The sequence below is a fragment of the Hydra vulgaris genome, chromosome 03, assembly GCF_038396675.1.
Source record: "Hydra vulgaris chromosome 03, alternate assembly HydraT2T_AEP".
Lineage (NCBI taxonomy): Eukaryota > Metazoa > Cnidaria > Hydrozoa > Anthoathecata > Hydridae > Hydra > Hydra vulgaris.
Window position 1 is genome coordinate 44,488,458 of NC_088922.1, and position 26,679 is coordinate 44,515,136.

The following is a 26,679-nucleotide window of genomic DNA, read 5'->3' on the forward strand; positions in this document are numbered from 1 at the left end:
ACAAAATTTGACCATAATTTTTTTTTCCGTTGCCTTTTTGGGGTAAAAAAAACCGAGCCCTATTTCTCAAAAACTGCAGGGCAAAAATGGAGCAAGTTTCTGTTATTCGTATCTTAGTACCATGCTCTTACAATATTGAAACAAAAAACTTAGTTATTACAAGTGTCCAACGAAAACTCATTTTTAGTCACATTTTTGCTATATGGCCACCGGCCTACTATAGCAAAACGGGCAAGCAAAAGATAATGTACAAACAAGTTGTAGAGATTGTCTAAAACTTTGATATATATATCTTTTTAGGTGCCCCAAGAAGTCCTTACGGTTTTATCACAGAGCACCGCGGAAGAGTATTTGAAAGGAAGTTCGCACCTCCTTCTTTACTAATTTTATAAAAATTGTCCAGAAGCGGTTTTGAACTACGGATCTCTAGTTTCTGAGGCAAGCGCGCCAACCACTGCGCTACAGTTGCTATCGATCTACAATCGAGGTATTCAAAAAACAATTTATTTACCTATGTCATGATTTTTATTGTGATTACTTCTCGATAGTTCAAACAGTTATTGAAAACTTGATAGTTCAGTTATTGAAAACTTATTCAATCATCTATTAAGAGTGTAACTCACTTCAATTACAGCTTTCAAAGCTTACAAACTAAATTTCAAAATTTTCTTTTTTTAACCCATTTTGACTTGCCGCTGGAGTTATTAAATTACTAAGACTGTACCACAATTTTAAACAGTTTTTGACTTCGTTTTCCTTCCAGCTAGTCAATTATTGAAACCTTCCTAATACTTTATAGAAATCTGAAAGAACTGAAGTAATTCATTTCTTCAAATTTAAATATCTTACTATTTAGATAGAACGATAACTTATAATGTTGATATGATCACCATTTATAATGTTGGTATGATCACCTTTAATTTGATATAATCAATTAAAAAGTTGGAGTTATTTTTTGCTACTTTTAGAAGGCCTGAAAAAGATCTATAAGCAAGAGATGCTTAAAATTTTTTAAAGAGGATATCTTTTAAAGCGTCAAAAGAGTCAATTAAAACATTTCCATTTTTACAATCCAGCCCCAATCGCCTTACTTTGTTTTAGTGATCTAAAGGTCTCAATTGATTTGTCACTAACGTAAGGATTTTCTTTAATAAGCATTTTCCTAATAAAGAGAAAAATTTGTTAAATTCTAAGACAGTTGCGTAAATTTAGCATTACGCATGTCCATTAACTTTACAGAAATGTTGCAAACATTGGCCAAAGCCAAATAGTACGATAATTACGAAATTATTTGAAAACATTTCTCTTAACTTTGCAAGAGCAAGAGTTACGCAAATGTTATAAATAAGCAAGAAAAAAAGTAGAAAAATCAAAAAAGCTTAAATAAAAAATGATGTTTTGTTTTAGTAAACTTCATATAGCATTAATTGTTAATTATTACCAAATAAAATCAATAGTTTTTTAAAAAAAAGTAAAAAAAACCGCAAATTAAAATATTGTACTTTTTTGAAATTTAAACTTTATAACTCTATCCTTATGAAAAGCTACTCCACAAAATCAAGTTATTTGGAAATTTAAACTTTTCAACCCAACTGTAGTTTTTCTGCCGAATTTATTTGTATAAAATGTTGAAAGACCAATGGTTCTTTGGATATTATACAAGAATTTCTTAATAAAAAACACAGTTCTATTCTCAGGAACACATGTCCTATTCCTGTCAATAATATAAAGATGTCATGTTAATAATATGAAGATGTCATGTTATCCTAGTATTATAAAAACTAAAAGTTGTAAAATTCACATTTAAAATTAATTTAAATTATTATATTTAATTTCTATATTTAATTTCTTCAAAAAACCTGACTGATTAGTTTCATTTCGTGAAACTTTTTGGGTATTGATGTTTTTCTTAGCTTTATAGACTTTTGTGTCGACTTTTACTTTATTTGCTTCAAACTGTATATATGTTATTATTTTTATTTACCCAGTCAAATTAAATTCCTTTAAAACATTTAAATAACTATACTGCCATCATTAAAATTATTAACCACAGAGTAAGTTCTTATTTCAACTGCTTCTCTACTGACAAAAGTATTCTTTGAGCAATATGAAGGCATTCAAGAACTCATTCAACAAATTAAAACTTTTGAATCAATATTAAAAGTTGATACATATTAAAAAGATGCGGTAGTGGTGTCGTGGATGAGCGCTTGCTTTAAAAGCAAGAGGTTTCGAGCTCGATCCCCACTACGTCCCTGGCAGTACCGCGCTCAACTTGTTTCTCCGCGCAGCGGTTTTGTTCGTCAAGGTTCGTGTTTCGGAATTATAGAGTCGAGAGAGGGTTATAACCACAAGTAGCCTCCTCATCTGTAGTGGCCTTATTGGCCTTGAGGAACAAAAAAAAAAAAAAAAAAAAAAAAAAAAAAAAAAAAAAAGGTGAAAATTGCTCTCTCGGAGAGTGAAATACACTAAGAAATCGAACAAACTTTGAAAAGTGCAAGAGAATGCTGGAATTCGAGAGAACAAAGAGATATCTTCAAGTTGAATTCTCGAGGAAAAAATTTTTTAGTTTAAATACTAGCCGTGTTACGACTTAAAAATAATTCGACTGTCGAAAAATTTACTTTCTTAAGTCGACCGTAACTGGTTAACAAATTTTTAAAAGTAAATTTAAAAAGTTGATTTAGTCAAAATACGGGAATAAATGTTAGTCGATTAAATCGACTATTCGATTTTTTAAAGTCGACTAGTTTATTAAAATATAGATTATTTAATTAATAATAATATTGTTTCAAAGTATAATTTTTTTTTTAAGAAAAACTTATGTTTTTGCTTGAAACCCTAAGCCCGTATGTTTCACAATAAAAAATCTGCACAAAAAATTAGTAAAATTTATAGGTAAAGACAGGTAGATACAGAAGTTCGGAGTGACTTCACCCAGTGATACATAAAAAAAAAACACAAATAGAAATTTAAAAACCACAACTTCCGGTCAGTGCTTTTTTGTCCGTAAGCGATAAATTACAAACGGAGAGTCTGCGTCTATAAAATATATAATTGCTTACAATGCAAATAAAATAGCTTTTTAAAAATTTATTTTTGTTGACTAAAGTTATCATTTATACAAAAGTAGTTCCTAAAAACAAAAAAACAACAACACATTAGAATCATCTAGGGCACATAACACTTCTCCCGCCATCTACAGGTAAAGTCGCTCCAGTAATAAACGAAGCACCGTCTGACGCAAGAAATGCAATCGCATTGGCTACTTCTTCTGCTTCGCCATACCTTCCTAAAGCGTGTGTTTCTTTTGCATGCTTTAAAAACTGAAAGAGAAAAAAATATACTCTTCCATAAAGCAATATATATTGAAATCAATTAAATCCATAGAAATCACGTCAAAAAAACAAAACAAAAAACAATAGAGCTTTTCTTGAAAATAGATACCTTCAAAAAAACCACCAATACTAATTAATTTTTAAGAAAATTTCATAAAAGTATGCAAAAAGTATGCAAATTATGCAAAATATGCTAAAACCTCTTTATACTTTTCTTCATCCATAGAATAACGCAAATGACATTCCGTTTTGATGACTCCCGGATTAACACAATTCACTCTAACCTGTTGTGGTGCTAACTCCAATGCTAAACAGCGACAAAAGTGGTCTATTGCACTCTTTGACATGCAATAAGCTGCAATATTAGGAAACTGAAAGAAAAAAATTATCATATCACGAACAGTAAGAAATGACAAATTAAAGTAGTCCACCAAAACTCAAGTGAACCAGCCTAATTAAAATATTTTAAACGTATAAATATTCGTTTATTTATTAATCCATTATTTGTTTATTAATTATTAATCCATAAAATTCTAATTAAATTTGAATTTTAACTTAGTAATATAACTATTAACTATTTAAGTATTCAATTATACCCGGAGTATTTTTCTATTTTATCTGTTTTTTTGTCCCATTTTGTCTATTACTATTGATTGTCATTAAATCTGTTAAATATTTATTAAAATTAAACAATAATCCAATTAATGTTTATTTTTTATAAGTTTTAGTTTAAAAAAATTACATTCACAAGCGATTTCCATAGATGTTAAAACAAATTTATATGCAAATTAAAAATTACTTTGCTATATTAAATTTAAACAAAAATAAAAACAGAAATAAATCAGAATCACTCAATTCACCGGTATTATGTATCTTGCATAGCCATTTTAAAGTGGGCCCATTTTGTCTTAATACTTCCCTTAATGAGCAAATCAAATCAGTATTCTAGAAATCTTTTTGTCTTAATGAGCAAATCAAATCAGTATTCTAGAAATTTTTTGTCAGCAAAATATATAGTGTAATATATCATATCAAAGTTCAATTTTTTATGATTTAGAAAAAGTTTTTTAAATTAATTCTATCTATATTTGCGTTAAAAGTTATTCTTTCATATTTTTTGATTGAGTTTTGAAACACATGATACTCGGTTATATCTTCATGCATTATCTTCCGTCTGACGAACCCTCTGATCTAGTCTGGCATATTTTATTCTACAATAAAACTATAATTTTTCTCATCAGGTAGTGCATTTACACATTTGGATAATAATTTTCAATTGCATAATTAAAATCTTTTAATGTAGAAATTACCATGTTATAAACTGTTAGATGATTTAGATTACTGGTTTATAAATATTTAAATTACAGGTTTATAAATAATTAGATTTTATATTTTATAATTCTAGATAGTGAACTTACTCACTTAATAATTCCCAAACAGAAGTGGTAATAATGAGCGATGGACGGTGCTAAGTTTTAAAATGGCTGAGTAACCATTTGCATCAACTTTATTAACCATAATACCTTGCACAAGATAAAGGAATGTTAAATTATGTGCTTTCTTTATATTGCTAGGTGTCTTAATAATGTTCCCAAACAGAAGTGGTGCTCATTTAGCTGTCTTGTTTCACTGCTGCAAGGAGAATATAATGGATATATGGATAAAAAAAAATTCTAGCTTCATCTTATCAAGATGAAGCTAGATAGGATGATTCTAGCATCATCTTATCAAGAAAGGATGAGTAATAATCACAAAAGCTGTTTTATTTTTTGATATGAAAAAGATAATCTTCCTAAAGTAATCACATCTAATTTATTTTACAAAAAAAAAACTTTATAAAAATCTTTTATCGCATTGTTCCTAACGCGGTAAAAACGCGGTTAACCGTTCGTTCGGTGAAAACCGAACCAAAAAAAATCGAATCGAACCGATCTATAAATAACAAAATTTACTGTTGCTTGTAGTGTGTCATGTATTAACAACTCATGTATTGCTTGACTCATGTATTCATAACTCATGTATCAACAATTCATGTACTCACAAACTAGAAATTTAATAATTGCCTGTGCTTTAAAAGGAAAATAACTGTAGTATTAAAGTCATCTTTGAAGGTCAACATTCATCTTTATTTCGAGGAATCTCTGAGGTACCTCAAGGTTTTATCTTTGATCCTGTTTTGTTTCTTATCTACATTAACAATCTTTTTGACAATCTTACATCTAAAGTAGCTCTATTAGTTAACGACTCAACATTATGCTCTTGTCTTAACAAAAAGTCCTCAATTTTCGATTGCTTAAAACAGACACCCAATCTTGAATCTGATCTCACTTCTGTAACAGACTGAGGCTTTCAGTGGCTTGTGAATTTTAACTCTAACAAAACTATTTGAACAGTTATTTGGTGCAAATAACTATGGAAATATTGTTGAAATTTCTATATTGATGAATGGCAATCCTCTTATTGAATCTTTTTTTTTACGTCTTTTTAGATCATTCACTACTGACCTCTCATGGAAACCATATAAACAATCAACTACTAAGTTAGCATCTGCTAAGGTCTCTTCTTTTTATTGTGCTCGCCATTATCTTACTCCTGATTCCATTCTCTACCTCTAGAAATCTCTTATTTGTCCCTGTATGGAATACTGTTGTCATAATTGGGCTGGTTCTTCTTGTTCTATCTTTTCTAGACAAGGTCTAAAAAGGCATCATAAATGTAGTTAGACCAGCTCTATCTGTTAAGCTTGAGCTACTGTTCCATCGTCGTAAATACTATCATGGCCACTGCTCAAACGAGCTGTCATCTCCGGTCTCATCAACAAAATCTCATTCTCGCTTGACCTGCTATTCAATCACATCCTTTTACTTTATTTTCTTCTTCACGCTTTAAACAACTTTTCAAGTCTTTGTTAATTTAAACATTATTTTGTACAAATATTTTCAAATGATTTTTTTAAAATGTAAATTTAACATCATATAGCTAATAACAAACATATTTATTCTAAATGTTTGATATTAGCTATATGGTGTGATAGTTTTTATTTGATACATTTTTTCAAAATAAACGTTTTATTTATTTAAAGGAACAATTAACAACAACAGTCAAAAAACAAGTCAAACAAGAGTTGTCCATATGTAGTAAAATACTTATAAAAAGACATTCATAATTTATGTCCTTATAAAATCCCTGGAAATGTGTCTATATGTCCTTATAAAATCCCTGGAAATGTGTCTATATGTCCCTATAACATCCCTGGAAATGTGTCTATATGTCCCTATAACATCCCTGGAAATGTGTCTATATGTCCCTATAACATCCCTGGAAATATAACTGTGTCCCTGGAAATAAAAGCTTTTTTACAGATAATTTTTTGAAATTATCTGTAAAAAAGCTTCTTATAATAATTATAAATATTACCTCCTTATCAATAACATTCCTTTTATTATTTTGCTATAAAAAATGTTAAAATCTAATCTGAGGTTATATCTCTTTCAAATAAAGTTTCAAAAAAAAGAAAAGAAAAACCAATCACAAATATATAAACATCAATACAATACAAATTAAGAGTATCAAGAAAAGTTTGATAAAGATTTCTTCCTGATTTTTACAAACTTTAAACCAATTTCCCTGATTATTTCCTCTTTTGTTGTTGTTGTTGCAGACATCTGAATTCCCTAACTTTTCCAAAATCTGGTAGACACCCTGTATAACATGTTCTTAAGAGGAAATAACGGCTTCCTGTATAAGATCATCTTTTAAAGCATTACACATCTCGCAATTTGCATAGGCTATATTACATATGCCTTAGGGAATTTTGCTCATGCAACTTTTTATTATTTAATATAATATTTAAATTAGTTAAAAGATGTAATTAATATTATAAAAGTTATTTACATGACAATTATGTAAAAAAGTTACAAAAGTTTGAGTGACGATTACGTTCGATAAAAAAGTTACAAAAGTTTGACAATTATGTTCAATATATTAAATTAATATTATTAATATTAATTTAATATTAATAATTATATTAATATTAAATTAATATTAATAATATTATTAATATTAAATTAATATTAATAATATTATTAATATTAAATTAATATTATATTATATTATATTAAATTAATATTATATTATATTATATTAAATTAATATTATTATATTATTATATTAAATATATTATTATTAATTAATATTATTATATATTATTGTATTATTATATTAAATTAATATTAATATAATAATATTATATTATATTATATTAAATTAATATTAATAATATTATTAATATTAAATTAATAAGCAATATTTACAAATGAAATATATTTAGATAATAAAAAACAAATGAAATAACTTACATTTCAGTTTTATTTTAAAATATTACTAAATTTTGTTTAATAAAAAGTTTTAGTTAAAAAAAAAAAATTAAAAAATTTTTTTTACCACAGTTCATTTTTCATTTTTTTTTTACTAAAAATTAAATTTCTTGTAAACGTGTTCTTAATGTATGTTAAACTTTATTTAACGTACATATTTTTTAATAAATTTTATTTGGAAACCTAAAATAATTGCTGGTAAAGCAATTAAATACAGTTTTTATTTTTGCAACAAATTATATTTTTTTAATTTTTTACTAACAAACTTTTTAAAAATAAAAAATCATTATTAGTTGCAAAGCCGCAATAGTAAGGTCAAATTAGTTGAAAACACCTCCACCCCCAGACCTTGACAAAAATCATATCAAATTAGGCTTCTGCACATAGGTTAGTTAACATGTCGCAATGTTCAAAAGAAAGCTATTTGAGAACAAGAAATGCAATTTTGGGCCTTTTTTCCTAATTTTTGCAAAATGACTAATTTTTTTAAATTGCTAAAATTATAAGTTTTATATATCATTCAAAAGATAATTTAATGCTGAGTAAAGACTTTGCTTACGCAAAATTTACAAAATATATGGTTCATGAGTCATAGCTGCTCAAAGTGGGAATAATGAAAAAAATAAGATAGACCGATTCAAAACCCAATTAGGATGCTCTTATGCATTATGATTGCAGAAGAAGATTTGTTGATACAAGAAATAAAAATATAGAAGTCGTTCCTATTAAAAAACTATGATCATCTTTGTTTATAGATATATATGTTTTAAGTGGAAATCTTGCTATTTTCTTAGTACCAAATCAGTTGGCGGTAGAATCAGTACCGTTATTCAAGTTAGAATGTAAAAGTAGAGAAAATGAACGAGGAAGAGAAGTTTTAAGTCGTTTATTAATCGCCACTTGCAGTACAAAAAAAACTTTTAAAAGACATTATTAACAATATTGTTCGACACACAAATAAGTATGTCCAGTTTGCTAAATTAACACTAAAAATAAAACAAAGAACGGACACAAAAAAAAGAAGTTGCTTTAATTTATTGATTGATTCGATATTTGATGAACTTTGGGTAGACATTGCAATAATATCTATAATGGGAATAATAAACAAGCCTAGTTATCATATGTTTTGGACTAAAGTATAAATGTTGTATCCAGTGTGATGTCCACCATTATGAATTATATAAGTATACTCATTTACCTCTAAGAAAAACTTTACTTCAAGATTTAGAAATAAAGATAATAGAAAATTTTTAAGAGACTTACAACTTTAGCTAAAAAGCCCAAAAAATTGATAAATTGAAATAAAATTAAAAAAAATTGCCCCAGCAGGGTAAGTTTATAAGAAAAATTCATCAAGTTTTTTTTTAACTTCAATACTGATTTAATATGTTTGATATCAAATGACAATATATTTATATTATATATATATATTATATATATATATATATATATATATATATATATATATATATATATATATAAATATATATATATATATATATAAATATATACAACCCTTAGATGTTGTCCGAAAGTTTTTTCGATATTTTGTTGACAAAAAGTAAAAATTAAAATGCAAGACCGGAATTTTTTTTTTTTTAATAATGATAGACTGCCTGCCCCAACCAAACCCTTAGTCGATGTAGCAGCACTCCCTTGCGGGTCAGGCTATTTGTCAGTCGATATAGCAGCACTCCCTTGCGAGTCAGGCTATTTGTCAGTCGATGTAGCAGCACTCCCTTGCGAGTCAGGCTATTTGTCAGTCGATGTAGCAGCACTCCCTTGCGAGTCAGGCTATAAGATAGTCGATGTAGCAACACTCCGCGCATGATTTACAGTAAAAAAAATAAAAATAAAAACATTTTATTAAAAAAAATAAAAATAAAAACATTTTATTAAAAAAAATAAAAAAAAAACATTGTTTATATTGTTAAAAACATTCACAATGTTTTTAAAACATTCTGGTCAATTAAATTTGCGTTTTTGTGGTTTTTTTAAAAAACGATTAATTTGTAATTAAATTAATGGTTTTTACTTTCGTCCAACACGGAAATGTTGGACGAAAGTTAAAAGTAATTAAAAGTGACGTATATGTTGGCGTAAGAATCACTTTTTTCCTTCCGCTCTTCCCAAAGCCAACAAACTATAGATCTATATATATATATATATATATATATATATATAAACACATTATGTTTTTATATTATATATATATATATGTATATATATATATATATATATATATATATATATATATATATATATATATACATATATATATATATATATATATATATAATTTAAAGAAAAACACGATATTTTTTAATCTTGACATGTTTCATAGTTAACATACTACATTTTCAAAAGATAAAATTACAATTTAAAACTCTGGATATAAATATAAAATCAAAATTCACAAACAGCAAGAATTTATGCTTTACCTAAGATGCACAAACTCAGTAAAGATTCTTCTCTACCACCTTTTAGACCAATTATTTCAACAATCAGGACATATACTTATAAACTTGCCAAATATCTTTCTGATTTATTGTCTCCTTGTATACCTAAACTTTATTCCACCCGTGACTCTTTTTCTTTTGTTGAGGAATTAAAACAAGTTGATATAACTAACAAATATATAGTTTCCTATGATGTTAGAAGCTTATTTACTAATATTCCACTTAATGAAACTATAAATACAGCTACTGATTTATACTTTAAAAATGAAACGTACTTAAAAATTTTTTCTAAAGCTCAGTTCAAAAAATTACTTCAATTCTCAACATCCGGTTCTCATTTCTTATTTAACAGGAAATATTATGATCAATTAGAAGGCATTGCCATAGGTTCTCTTTTAGCGCCAATTTTAGCTAATATTTTTATTGGGTTTCACGAACAAAAATGGGTTAGTAATTGCTCTTCCTCCGTACTGATTTTCTATAAACGTTATGTGGATGATTTTATCGCTATTTTTAATTCAGAGTTTGAAGCTCAGGAATTTTTTACACATCTTAATAAACAACATAAAAACGTAAAATTTAATATGAAAAAGAACAAGATAATCAAATTGCATTTTCAGATGTTCTTATCAATAAGTCTGTTTTGTTTTCCACATCAGTTTATCACAAAAAAACATATACTGGTCTTTTACAAAAATTTTCCAGTTTTGTTCCCTATTGTTATAAAATTAGTCTTATACGTTGTTTAATTGATAGACGTATAAAATCAACAACACATGGCTAGGATTTGATAAGGACATAAAAAATCTATCTAATGTTTTAAAAAATAACCAATATCCACCTAAAATAATTGACACTGAAATTAAATTGTTTGTTGATAAAAAGTTAAATCCAACTGTGATAAATAGTATTGATAACCATAATACAAGATATTATAAGCTTCCATTTATAGGTTTTTACTCAAATTTTACTAAACCTAAAGTTAATAAAATCATTAAAAAATATTGTAAAAATGTTATAATTAATTTAATTTTCACTACCAACAAATTACAAAACAGTTTATGTATAAAAGATCCACTTCCTAAGCTGCTCAAATCCAATGTTGTTTACAAATTTTCTTGTACTGGATGTAATGCCAGTTATATTGGAGAAACCTCCAACAAGGATTCATGAGCATCTTACAAGTGACAAACAAATGTTTATAAGCATTTAATTTCATCTGTTAATTGTAAAAATCTAGTAACTATAATTGTTTTTGAATTTTAGATACTGCTTCTAACAAAAACAAATTGAAAATTAAAGAAGCACTCCATATTAAATGGGAAAACCCATCTTTAAATAAACAAACTTTTCATTATAATATAAATTTGACTATCTAGTTTTTTATTTATTTTTGTTTTTTATTTACTTATAATTTTATTTTTATCTTCTTGCTATTTACAGTATTATAATTTGTATTATAATTTTTATTGGTTTGTAACAATTCTATTTGTCTGTTATTATTTCTCTGTAATGCCTTCAAATTTTGATTTTATATTTATATCCAGAGTTTTAAATTGTAATTTTAACTTTTGAAAATGTAGTATGTTAACTATAAAACATGTCAAGATTAAAAAATATCGTGTTTTTCTTTAAAATATGTTCACATTTATTGCTATTGCGTTGCTAAAGAAATATATATATATATATATATATATATATATATATATATATATATATATAAATATATATATATATATATATATATATAACCCCTAACTGGTTGTCAGAAAGTTTTTCCTTATTTTGTTGACAAAAAGTAAAAATTAAAATGCATGACCGGAATTTTTTTTTTTGTTACTTGATAGACTGCCTGCCCCAACCAAACCCTCAGTCGATGTAGCAGCACTCCCTTGTGAGTCAGGCTATAAGATAGTTGATGTAGCATCACTCTGTTGCGAGTCAGGCTACTTGTCAGTCGATGTAGTAGCACTTTGTTACGAGTCAGGCTATAAGATAATCGATGTAGCAACACTCGGTGCATGATTTACAGTAAAAAGAAATAAAAATAAAAACATTTTATTAAAAAAAATAAAAACATTGTTTATATTATTAAAAACATTCAGAATGTTTTTAAAAACATGGTCAATTAAATTTGCGGTATTTTTAAAAAACAATTAATTTGTAATTAAATTAATGGTTTTAACTTTCTGACAACACGCAAATGTTGGACGAAAGTCAAAAGTAATTAAAAGTGACATATTTGTTGGCATAAGAATCATTTTTTTTCTATATATATATATATATATATATATATATATATATATATATATATATATATATATATATATATATATATATATATATATATATTTATCAAAATTTCCCTATATTATAGATGAAGGACCTTTTTTTATCGGTATCTTCTTTTCATTTGCCCCCCTTGGATATCTGCCACCCAGGACAAATTGTCCCTACAAGAGATGTAGCAGGGATCAAACTCAATTCTTCTTGTTTACGAAGCAATCACTCTACCACTACCTTATTAAATTATTGAAAGCATGTGTTGCACTGCAATCAATTATTTAAACTTTAAAATAAGAACAAAATCTAATGTTCCCAATGCAAGTAACATTGCACAATGAGTCCCAGCCTGAAATAAAAAAACAAAATTAATTTTTTTATCTCATTTTGCAATCTATTATGCAATTGTCTAGTTGTTTTCTTCATTGTGTGCGCAAGTGTAATGCTAAAGTGAGGACTTTTTATACTAAGCTGGAGGGGTCCTGAGTAAAAAATGGTCACTCGATTTTATACATACTTCCTTTATTTATTTATTTATTTATTTATTGCTTCTGAAACAAATACAACAGTTTCTAGATATAACTCAATTTACTTACTGATCTTAACCCAGCAACACTTGATACAAAAACAATATTTCCTAAAAACAAGTTAAGATTAATCAAATAGCAAATAATATTATTAAACACAATTTATAAACATAAAAAGTTGATAAAATGCAAATGCTAACCTTTAGAAGCAATTAAATAAGGAATACATATTTTAGTGAGATGATACACAGCTCTATAACAATAATACTCAACAATCAAGCAGAACTTCAAAAATAAATACCTTAGAAAACAATTTCAAATACACTCACCTTACATTTACATTTGTTTGTAAATCATATTTTTCCATAGATAAATCTTGAACAGAACCAGTTAATAAGATTCCAGCATTATTGACCTAAATATAAGTAAATTACACTAACAAAATATATATATATATATATATATATATATGTACATATATATATATATATATATATATGTACATATATATATATATATATGTACATATATATATATATATATATATATATATATATATATATATATATATATATATATATATATATATATATATATATATATATACATACATATTATAATTATAATTCACTCCCAATAAGGTTGCCATTATAAAGTTGGGAGAAAACAAAGAAAACAAGAATTAAGAAATAAAATAACTTTAAGACCCCAATTAGAGTATGAGTGCAGGCTGTGAGATCTGTTGCAAGGACACGTCCTGACGAGTGGCATAAGTGCAGGTATTGAGCTCCCCAAAATGTCATTGGTGATCGCAGTGCATTCATGAGGAGAGGGATCACCATTCATCTACTACTAAATTCTAATTGGTTATGATGGCACCAACATTTTTTACTTCTTACACCCATGAATTTTAATGCTTTGTTAGCTTTATATCATACATTTGTAACATTAACAATATTCATAAATCTTGATTCAATAATCATAAACGGTGACTAATGGGTGCATTTGATCAATTGAAACTATAAAACTGATAGATGGTAACATATTTATTAAAGACTTAAAATTCTGATTAAAATGGAGAAGTAGAGCTTTGACTAAAACTACCAAGTGAATTTTTGTTGTTATATTTTTATTATTTTTATAAAAGTTCAGCCAAAATAATTAATAATAGCTTATGTTTAAATAGGTGCACACAAATAAGAAAAAATTAATTTTACAAACATACAAATAGTACCTACCTTTTTTATAATATAAACTAATGTACGTCATATTAAAAAGATAATAATAATAATTAATACATGTTTTACAAAATAAATTTTATTAAATATATTCTCACATGACATTTTTTGTGAACAAATGAGATAGAAATCCTTCCCAGGAGACACGTGCGGTTTCGCAAGCAGTCGTGACCAAGTTATCTCAATAAAAACTTTTTTGTGAACAAATAAAATAGAAAACCGCACACATCTACTAAAAAGGCTTGCATGACTAAATAAGAATTTTGAGAATATGTACACCCGATGAAAAGTTTACAAAAAAAATATAACTATACTTTTATACAGCTAAACAATACAAAACAACTATTTTAATAGAATCTTGATAAAGATAATAATTATTTAATAACATTAAATGATAACACAAAGCACAATTTATACCAATGAACAAGCTTAAAATATCTTTTAAACTTAAGATTTTATTCATATTTTTAATGGGAAAGTTGCAAAAATTAGAAAACAAAATGTAAAGAATTTCTGAAGAAAGAAAAATTATAAAGAATTTCTAGATTTCTTATTAAAATTTTACAATGACATCATTTACTAAAACTTTTTGGAATTAAATGTGCTTGAATAAATTATAAAGTCTGTAGATTGCAGCATATTTATACAGCATTTTAAAGACTTAAAAATCTCACTAAAATGGAGAAAGCGAGCTTGGATTAAAACTACAGTTAGTTTTTGTTGGTATACGTTTATTATTTTGTCTCTCAAAAAAATTTAGCCCAAACATTTTTTAAACATTCTTTTTAATATGAACACAAATTATTTCAGCATTTTGGGATCCCAGTTTAGATGTAAGATTGTCTGGAAGATCGTTAATGTAGATAAGAAATAACACAGGACCAAGGATAGAACCTCAAGGTACCCCAGTAATTACTGGAAATGAAGAATGTTGGCCTCCAAAGATGAGTTTAATAATGCAGTTAGAAAGAAATGATTTGATAATCAAAAACTTTCCCAGTTACATTATATAAAGTTAATTTATGGAGAAATTCAAATATATTGAACAAACAATACATAAGAACAATGGATAGATAATACTTAAGAATAATGGATAGACTTACTATTATATAAATCTTAAAGGGATCCCCAAGTGCCAAGACAAGTTGTGTTCATGTCATAGATAAACATAAAATAAGTTAAAAGTTAATTAAACTTTCCAAAACAAATTATTAAATGAGATATTAACAAAAGTATTTGTTGTTTTGCCATTATACTTCCGGTTGAGAGCCTAATTTTAGGCTCTCAAGTCTGCATAGTTTTTTCCATTAAAATAACATCTGGTTTCAATAATAAATGTTTTCGCTCAACCGCAGAGTTTTTTAAACTTAGTTCAGTTTTACACAATCAGATTGGGCTTTTCCCTTTTTATTTAGTCTGTAGTGGTTATAAAAAACATTCACTGTGTCGTGTTTTTGTTTTTTGTTCAACGTATAGTTTAGTTTGAGTTGAATAAACTAGCATAATAAAAATAGTAATTTAAGCCAAGTGAACTTTAAAATACACAAGATGAATATTTTTCTTAGAAAATAAGTGATCAATTTTTTTATATACAACACTAAGTACAATATAATCCAACATGGGTAAATTTTGAAAGATTTAAAAATCTTTATTTTTTTAACAAATTGAGGAAACCGTTTTTAAAAATGATCTTATATATTTTTAACTTAAGTTGATAATAATTTGTATTTTTAACTCAGGAAATCATTTTAAAATGATCTAATGTATATTTTTTAGATTCTTTTTGAATCTTATATTTTCGTTTAACCGCCAAAAGGGAAACCCCTGCAATTTAAACTTGATTTAAGTTTTTGAAAGAAACTTTTTGTATTGATGTCAAATAAGCACATTAATCAGACCTGGCTTAGAAAACAAAAATAGTCAAAAAGCTGGAACTTTCCTTTGCCAGAAACAAAACGGCATTAAAAATTAAAAAGTTTTTTGTTAATATCTCATTCAATAATTTGTTTGGAAAAGTTTAATTAACTTTAAACTTATTTTCTAATGTTTATCTATGATATAAACACAACTTGTCTCGGCACTTGGGGATCCCTTTATAACAATGGATAGATGACTTATTGTTATATAAATCTTAAAAACGATGGACAGATGACTTACTATTATATAAATAAAAATTTTTTTTACCCCTTTAATCTTGATTAAAAAAAAAAAAAAATTAAGTGAGATGCTGTTAAGTGAGATTCTAGCAAAATTTCAGCGCTAGCTGTAGATTAAAAACTAAAATAAATAGCAAAGAAATTAGTTTTTTCACCTTAATGTGAATATTTTTTCTTTATACTATACTGCAAGAGACAACAACAGTTCTGACTAAATCTGTTCTAGAAATGACACTGATTCCAACTTGAATTCTCCAAAAGATGATGCTGGTTCTGACTGTATCTGTCATAAAGATGATTGAAGTCTTAAAAAAAACTATTGTTTCGAAAGTTATAAAACCAGTATTTATGGTCTTGGAAATGCCCAGCTTCAAAAATTTTAAAAGATTGATAAACTACTTTATAGAAAAACGTCAGAACAATTAAGGGACAAAATCTATTATTTTTGAACGTGGAGACCTTATATAAAATGGTGCAAAAGATTCCAGAAAAAAAAAAGTTTTCAAGGCTTTAAAATACCCCCTGTTGTTTATTTATGCTAATTGTGCTACCTACTTATGGTAAAATTATTATTATAATTATTATAATAAAATTGCCCAATGATACGTAAGAATAAAGAAAAAATTAAAATACTTAATAATGTTTTCAAAATTATGATCAGTATATTGGTAGAGTGCATGAGTAAACTGTTTTGACCAAATTATTGCATACTATAAGATCAATATTCATGTTAAGAGTTTATCTTCTGCTTTGCATTAAACCTTAGCATCCAAATTGTTTTCAATTGTGAATTGTCTTCTAATTCAATTGTAAATTGTCTTCAGAAAAGTATTAAAAGTAATAACAACTGAGGTTTAATTATGACTGAGGTTTAATTTGATAGAAATGGGGTCTGGGCAAAATCTAAGAGGTTTAAATGTAATGAACTATAGTTTTACGGATTGTTAAGGAAATGCAGGTCTTTTTTGTTAATCTTATGAAAATTTAAATAAGGTTTTTTGTTGTTTATAATTTTACTTTTAAAGACAATTAAATTGTAGGTAAGTAAGTTGTATAGTAAATGGGATGAATACTAAGTAAAATAATACTTTACAGTACTAATAAAATACATTATGTAAATATAAATATATAAATTAACTAAATAGGTAATTAAAGAAGGATAAAGTTTCATCTGCAAAGTGCATACCAAAATATCTAATGTTTTGTAATGTTCCATTGATTCATTTAAAAGTCTCTTTGTGTCTTCTTTGTTTGTCAGATCATTTACAACAACCAAAAAAGGCTATAAAAAAAAATTGCTATTAAAGACAGTAAAACAGAACTGCATAAAGGGTCTAGCTTCAGACTTAAGTTCAAACTAAGATTTTTTACATTTGCTGCAAAAAGCAAAACATATCTATTGAGAAAAATTTAATAATTTAAAAAAAGAAAATGAAAAAAAAATCTTTTATAAAATTTTTTTTTCATTTTCAAGGCGGTCAACAGTCAACAACTTATTTTTATGGTTTACGATAAGACTCTTAATTCACTTCGTTGAATGTGATATAAGCTATATCTTTATTTTCACTTTAAAAATGATTTTTGCCTTTTATAAACTTGATTAAAGTTTTTATTTCATTATTACTTTCTGCTGTTAAGTAAAAACACTCTTTTTGAACAGATTTTTTTCCTCATTCAATTTTTTCATTAAATTTGTTTTTTATTAAATCTTTTTAAAAATCCTTTTAAAATTTTGTCACTAATAGTGAAGTCATTGCAATGAATGAATATTATTAACCCATTTAACAACTTAAATAAACTAATTGCATTTCTTCAATTGAGTTAACAAGAAAAACATTAGGATTAGCAATTTTTATTGTGACATTTTACAAAACAATGGTCTTCTAATACTAAATATTCAATCTCAATTATTTAATGGTTTTTTGTTTTTTTTGCTAAATATAAACTTCTTTTTTTTTGCGCTAGATTAAACTTCATATCATCTTTGCATGCTGGAATTTAACAGTTACTCTTTGTTTTTATTTAAAGTAATCACTTGAGTAATAAAATTCAAAAATTAGGCGTGTTTTTGTGCATTGTAAAACATTAGAGGATAATAAATTGCACAAAAAAAAAACAAGCCTCCTTTTTAAATCTTTTTTTAGCTATTTTAGACTAACATTATTTTAAACTGTTAACTAGAGTGTTATTATAATATAAATAATAACTATAAAATAAAAATATAAATAACAAATAAAAAAAAACAATATATAAATTTTATATATATTTATAGATATGATTTATAATAGAAAAAAGTGATTTGATTTTTTATTTTGTGCGTTGTGTGTGTGCGTATATATATATATATATATATATATATATATATATATATATATATATATATATATATATATGTATATATATATATGTATACATATATATATATATATATATATATATATATATATATATATATATATATGTATATATATATATATATATATATATATATATATATATATATATATATATATATATATATATATATATATATATATATATATATATATATATATACACACACACATATACAGGGTGTTAGCCAGGAATATATTTTTTACCGCATTTTTGTGATATTGGGAATATTTATTGTTATAATATTACAAAAAATGGGGAATATCCTAATTCTTCAAAAATCAAACAAACAAACAAAATAGGCCATTGATTTTTGGGAATTTTAAACCCATTGGGAATTCTGCATTATACGCAGTGCCATTGGGCTGGCTTACACCCTGATATATATGTGTGTATATATATATATATATATATATATATATATATATATATATATATATATATATATATATATATATATATATATATATATATATATTACCATGTACTAATAGCGTAACAATTGATGAATATATTAAAAATATATAAATACTGTCCATAAACAAATAGCATTTACGTGGTAAACACTCTTGATTTAATAGCTATACATACATACAATTAATAATAAATACAAGGCTTTATCTATTTCTAACTGCTAATCTCATTTCTTAACAGGTTTGGGGAAGTGAAATGTGTATATTTCCACATTAAAATAATAAAACTAAACTCTTTAGTTTACCTTCAAACCTTCTGGACTAACTTCTTCACACTGTTTAGCTACAGCCTCTAAATTTTCTACATTTCTTCCACATAAAGTAAGTTTAGAACCAAGTTTTGAAAAAAGGATAGCTGTTTTTGCGCCTATACCAGAACTTGCACCTGAATAATAATTAAAAAGACCATAACTGTCAGTTAAATTATCATCTAATAGGGCTATTGAAGGTAAAAAAAGTAGCAATCATAAGCTCACCATGGCAACCAAACAATTAGTTATAAGAGAGCTAATTCATATATTTTTTGCAATTAAAGTAAATGAATCGGTTTCGTAAACTATAAGTTTACTAAACAGAACAAATAAATAACACACTGGATTAAAACAACAATGACTTTTTATTTAAATTATGACAAACAAAATGCTATGCATTATTAATTAAGCACTTGACATTGTTCTTTAATCAAACAAAGATAACTAAGGTAATTAACTTTAATGCTGTAAAAAGATTTTCTTTGATAAAGAGAAACGAAAAACAAGCCATTTCTTCTGAAGGTGTTTAATTTAAAAAAAGTAAACAATAAATATTTTGAATATAAGTATCAGTGATTAGTTTGTAATAAAGCTTTTATTGACAAACAAAAAACAAGATAAATACAAAAATAATGCCAAGATAAATATTGACAAATAATAAAACAAGAAAAAAAAAACCCCGAAACAAATAAAAACAAAGTTAAAAGAAAAAAGTCTTTGAAAATGGAAATTAATAAAAAAGAACTAAAATATAATCAATATTTTATGGAAAGAAAAGAAAAAGAACAATTTTAATTAATTTTGTACATTGTTTATATATCGTGTATTTATGTATATAATAAATGTTGAATGTATTTTTTGCATTTTTCTCTGCTAATTTATTTGTTGTTATTTTTTCTATATCTTGATATTTACTTTTGTTTAACTAATCTATGTAAATTACATTACGCATTACTAATGCATAATATAGGCTTTAATATTGTATGTAGTAGTGTATGTACATATTTTTTTTACTTAAGTTTGCCTTTTGATATTTTTCTGCAAACATTTTTTTCTCTCACTCTATCCTTCTGAACTTATGCGACTAAACTTTTTGTTTTCTCTTACATTTTTTTCTTATTTATCTTATCTGATCCGTTCATTCTCTCTTTTTTTTTCTCCTCCTTTATATTTTTGTTCTGATTCCAACTTTTTTAATATTATTGTACCTATTACTTCTTTTTTTATTACTTGTATTAATGTAGTTTACTTTATTATTTCCATGTTTTAATGTTTTTTAATTTTATTTGTTTATTTTATTAAGATGTCACTCCATTGACTAGTTTTTAACTATATGAGTGACACCAAACCTAACTTTATAAATTATAATTAAATTTGTAATTTTTGATTTTATGGTTAAATAAATGTTAATAGAATAATTTATATCTACAACCAGACACTCCTCGTATATATTTTAGCCTATGGCTCCAGGAAGATCTCAAAACATGACCGTTTTACTGTTAGCAAAGATTGCCCAAACCCCTCTTGTCCCCTCAGAATTGCAATGATTTTTAGAGGTCTCAAGTCAAATAACTTTAAAAATATTTAATTCTTTTAATTAAAAATTTGTAACTTGCTATTTTGGGGGTCAATAGTCAAATCAGAAGAAATAATCAGGAGTGTAAAAAATTATTTTTAAGTACCTGTAATTATCAATTTAAATAAACTTAGGCAACTTTTTATATACCTGTTTTAATGCTCAAGAAACCCATGTGGCCTTGATATCAAAAAAATATATTAAACATCATTCTATATTAATTGATCTTTCAAAAAAACATAAGGATTTTGATCTGCAAGTATATGGATTTCCATATATAGATAACGGGGCATGGTCCCTGGTTTTTCGTAGTGGAATATTGCAACTGATTTTTCACTACCTTCCAGACAAGCTGAAGTTCTGAAAATTTTGGCATTTCTTTAGTGCCAATAAATGTGCATGTTAAAATTGTTTTTAGGGCCTCAAAATATAAAAGGGGACTGAGGCAAGTGTCCCACTTTGTAGTGGGATCTTGTGACTTTTCACTTCCTTCCAGACAAATTGGAGCTTTGAAACTTTCAGCATTTGTGTAGTCCTAATGAACAGATGTTAAAATTGTTTCCAGGGCAGTTAACCAGAGGGTCTATGGCCCAGGGCCCTGGGGCCATGCCCTACTTCTCAAATTTTTTTTTTTGTATTTTTAATAAAGTAAAGATAACTTTGAAAATATTGTCTTCAAAAAAGTTTTTGGTTTGTATTTGTTCGGTTTTATTTAATAATTTACAAAATAAAATACAAAAATATAAAGTGTCAAGATTGTGTTAAGATTTGCTTATGAGTCAACGGTCAAAGTATACAGTTGTTGTTACAGGCGCATCAATGATAGAAATTATGTTGGTAATTGAAACCCAGCAGTCATCTGCTCTAGATGGTCAGAAAAGTTTGTTAAAAGGTTGGTTGTTGGTGCATAAATCTTACCATAAAATTATGCTCAATATTGTCAATTTCATTTATGCATAAATTCACCAAATTTCAATGTATTGATGTTAATTTGCTGATTAGTTTGAATACTTTGAATTCCAGAAAAATTCATAAATTCCTTTTGTTTAAAGCTAGTAGTATCTATAAATTCTGGGTTAAATTAATGATAGCTCTTAGTTCCAGAAATTGTTCTACAGAGCTGAAACATTTTTTAAAGTGGTGCTTAATTCTATCATTTTTTCTTTTTTAATCTCCTTAACATTATTTGTAAAGTAGTCAAACATTTCATTAGAATCCAATATCTCGTCATTTATGGGCCTTTGTAGACTTGCATTTGCAGTTAATCATTTCACAGTGCCACCAATACCACCAGATGGTGACTTCAAAAATATCTACTCTTCATCAATGTCAAAATCATCTTTAAACAGATATTGGTTAGACAGATAAGGGTTTTTATACTGTGCAGCACAACCATCTGAAAAATAAAGAATCTTTGAAAAATAAGGATGATTTTCTTTTAAATAATTAACTATTTTTGCCTGAACTTCATACACAAAACCAATGTCATAATCATTATCTTCTGACATAAAGCAAAACAATTTTTCTTTAAGCTGGACATTTTCATTTAATAAATAGAGGGCAACAGTGTGTAATGATTTGAATTTCATCTTAAATCACAAACACATAGTTTTCTGCAAAATCACTTAAGACAATACAGCAGTCTTTTGCCAACTTTTCTATTTGTTGTCTAAGGTATCTTGCTTGACATTTTGCAATGTCTAAAGTAATGAGTGTACTCTTATAGCACTATAATCAGGGCTAAATCATAAAAATGTGCTCAATTAACCCCATTTTATGATATATGTTACTATTTGTCATTTGTTGTTTTTAAGTCACTTAAATTTTTTTTTTCAATATTTTTTGCTGTTTTTTTTTATTTTTATGTCTGGAACTTTAATTGGATAAAAATCAAAATTTTAAAACATAGTATTCTAAAACTAATCAAAATATATTAAGACAGTGCACATCTATATCTACTTAAGTATCTACAAAGTTGCAAAAGATACTTCCATACTTAGATATACCAATAATGGTAAAAAATAATACTTTGATTAATTAGTGCTATATTTATATTTCAAACTAAAAAAAATAACAAACCATTAAATTTTGTTGTTGTTTTATGTTTTTATCATTCTACTTTACAATTACATTTCTCTATTTAGAAACCTTTTGATAAATAATTTTTTGCAAATAAGTATTTGTAGTTATTTTTAAACTATTGAATGTATAAAACGTGCTCACAGGTATAACAAACATTTACTACTGGTATCATGTAACCCAGTACAACCTGCCCCATCCCCTGCTGCCTTGTAGAGTGTGCTTTTTTAGGCAAAAGCTACAAGAAATAAACTTTGATCTAAAAATTCCCTACCTTAGGGCTCTTGGTTAGGTAAAGGCTAGAGATAGTGTCTTGATAAAAACACAACTGCCTTGTACGAGGCCTCCTAAGCAAAGACTTCAGGGGTAAGCAAAAAAGTTTTGTTAACCAGCTTCAAACCCCTTTTTTATTTATTAGGCTGGCGTAGATGTAAATCTGTGGTACATTGTATCCTGCCTAGGATGATGAATCCTGGATCTTCTAGACTCTACTCTTAGGTTTTTGCTTGTGCTTCCTTGATAGTGGCTATGCAACTCTCCCTGTTATCACTTAATGAGATAAAGACTTTTGGTGAATCTTCAACAGTGTCCCTAACAAGGGTAGGTCTAACATTCCATCTCTCATTCATGGGACTGATCTTATTATCTCTCCCAAGTATAAGGTAGAACTATTTGCTAAGAACTTTTCTTCCAAACTCGAATCTTAAGGCCCTTCTCTTCCTTCCATTCTAACAGGTTAACCCATTGTTAGATATTCAAATCGCTCCAGCCTCCGTTGCTAAAGTCAAATCTTGATTAAACTCTTCTATGGCTTGTGGTCCAGACAACATTCCTGTCATTGTTTTCCAAAATTGTTCTCCAGAACTCTCTTCAACTCTCTCTAAACTATTTAATAAGTGCCTGACTGAGTCTTGTTTTCCTGCCTGCTGGAAAATAGTATCTGTTGTTCATATTTTCAAAAACTCAGGTGAACATTCTGACCCCTCCAATTATTGTCTGATCAGTCTTCTTTCTGTTATTAGTAAGGCCTTTGATCAACAAATTTCTCACATTCCATCTTGAGTCAAATAACTTACTGTCAGACAATCAATATAGGTTTTGATCCTCTTGCTCTATGCCTAGGTTGCTCTAGGTTTTGATCCTCTTTCTCTATGCCCGACTTGCTAACTGCTATGACTGAAAATTTTTATCATGTATTAGACAGAGGTGGAGAGGCTAGGTTATTGCTCTTGACATATCTAAAGCTTTCGACAAACTTTGGCATACTGGCCTTCTCCATAAACTTGTTTCATATGGTATATCTGGTAAAGTTTTTGAGATAATTAAGTTGAGATAGTTGAATAGAATTAAATTTTTTCTTTCTAACCGCTTTATTAGGGTCATCCTCGAAGGCCAACACTTTTCTTTATTTCCAGTAACTTCTGGGGTGTCTCAAGGTTGTATCCTTGGCCCTATTTTGTTTCCTATTTATGTTAATGATCTTCCTAATAACCTTACATCTAAAAACATCTACTTTTTGCTGATGAGATAGTGGTTGCTTACAGTCTTGTTAAGAGTGAATCAGAATTTAAAAAAAAAATTAATTTTTGTTACAAGAACTATTTAAGTGTTAGGAAAGGACTTTTTTTAATCTCAAATAAAAACATATCAATTTTTTTGAAGCAGATAAAATGTTATTTAAAAAATGATTTATATGCTTTAATAATTTGATTTAAACAAAAATTTTTGGTGAATTCTCATAAATTTTTTTGTTTAAATTAAATTAATAAAACGTTTAAATCATTTATTTACATAACATTTTATCTGCTTTAAATTTAATTTATTTTAAATAACATTTTATCACCACAGTTAACTGTGGAGTTTGGGAGACTTAAGAAGTTTTATCGAGATATGGCGAACATATCATTGTCATATTTGTCATGTGTCATTTTAAACCAGGTATATTGAAATTTCATGAAGATTTTCATAAAATAATACGGAATCTGTTAGATATGGACTTCATAGCTAATTGATTCGTACACAATACCAAAACGTGCATATAGTATTTTATTTATAAGCTAAATAAAACTATAGTAACGGGTATTTTTGTAAAACTTACCAGTAATTAAAGCTACTTTATCATCTAAACGAGTAGTCATCGTTATTCTGCGTTAATAACCTTCTAATTTCAACGAAAGAATTACTAGAATTTTAAGTAAAAATCTAAGCCACGGTGCAGTGGACTGAGTGTCAATAATAGAATCACGATATATTATATCGTCGCGCAGTGTGCCCAGAATGTTGTTTTTAGGAAAAAATTCATAACTCCGTTATTTATTTATGAAATCTTGTAAAAATTGTAATATATATCATTTTTGGGAAATCTGATTCTGAGGTTAAATTTCAAGTGTGTGTACTCGAGAGTCATGCCCCCACTTTTTCTAAACTTTTCAAATAAACTACAAAGTAAAAATTTAAATATATATACATATATATATATATATATATATATATATATATATATATATATATATATATATATATATATATATATATATATATATATATATATATATATATATATATATATATATATATATATATATATATATATATATATATATATATATATATATATATATATATATATATATATATATATATATATATATATATATATATATATATATATATATATATATATATATATATATATATATATATATATATATATATATATATATATATATATATATATATATATATATATATATATATATATATATATATATATATATATATATATATATATATATATATATATATATATATATATATATATATATATATATATATATATATGTATGTATGTATGCGATCCGATTGATTAATTTTGCGAATCGTTTTACTCATTTCAAACCATTATGGAGATAAAAATACCTAATATTTACGAGCTAATTGTTTATTACATTTTCAATACCGCTGACCGCACTTCGTTCAAGTTGTCTCTATTTGCCCATGAGTTCTTAATAGAATCTTCTTCTTCTTCTTTGGCCTGATTAAAGACTTTGATTTTAATGTTTTGCTGATATATACTTGAGTGCAATTAAATTTCTGAGCTGCTTGTTGCCAGTAAGTTTAAATGCACGTCTTGTCCCTTTTCAACACACTACGGTTGCTTTGCCTTGATCACCCGAATAACCTGTTTCATCACAATTCCAAATATGCGACCCAAAAGTTATACCAGTCTGTTGATATTGCTTGGCGACGCATTCAAAATAACTATCAATTATTTCTGGCGTATAAGAAGCGGCTCTTTTAGATACTAAGTTATCCGCTTTTCTTGCTGAGGTTTTTTTTGACCATCTTTTCATAAAAGCATAAAACCAGTCTTGTTATTTTTGAATAAGTGCAATTGATCTTTGTGTTTTAGGTAATCACATACAAATTCTAGGTTTTCATTTCGGGTTAAACCATAACCCTACTCACCAAGTAATTGGAACGCATGCACCATCAATCTTTCTGTTTCACTCGAGAGTACCGTTGTTGT

At 26.5% G+C, this 26,679-nt stretch overlaps 1 protein-coding gene across 1 annotated transcript; it reads right to left on the reverse strand.

The window, feature by feature from the left end:
* Positions 1 to 3,082: 3,082 nt before the first annotated feature.
* Positions 3,083 to 25,407, reverse strand: LOC100206386 (3-oxoacyl-[acyl-carrier-protein] reductase FabG). Its single transcript, XM_065793351.1, has 8 exons — positions 25,249 to 25,407; positions 19,490 to 19,629; positions 17,564 to 17,659; positions 13,313 to 13,398; positions 13,184 to 13,236; positions 13,053 to 13,093; positions 3,539 to 3,709; positions 3,083 to 3,326 (listed from the first exon to the last, which is right to left on the reverse strand). The coding sequence occupies exons 1-8, from the start codon at positions 25,286 to 25,288 to the stop codon at positions 3,168 to 3,170; spliced, it is 786 nt and encodes a 261-aa protein (XP_065649423.1). The 5' UTR covers positions 25,289 to 25,407; the 3' UTR covers positions 3,083 to 3,167.
* Positions 25,408 to 26,679: the final 1,272 nt, after the last annotated feature.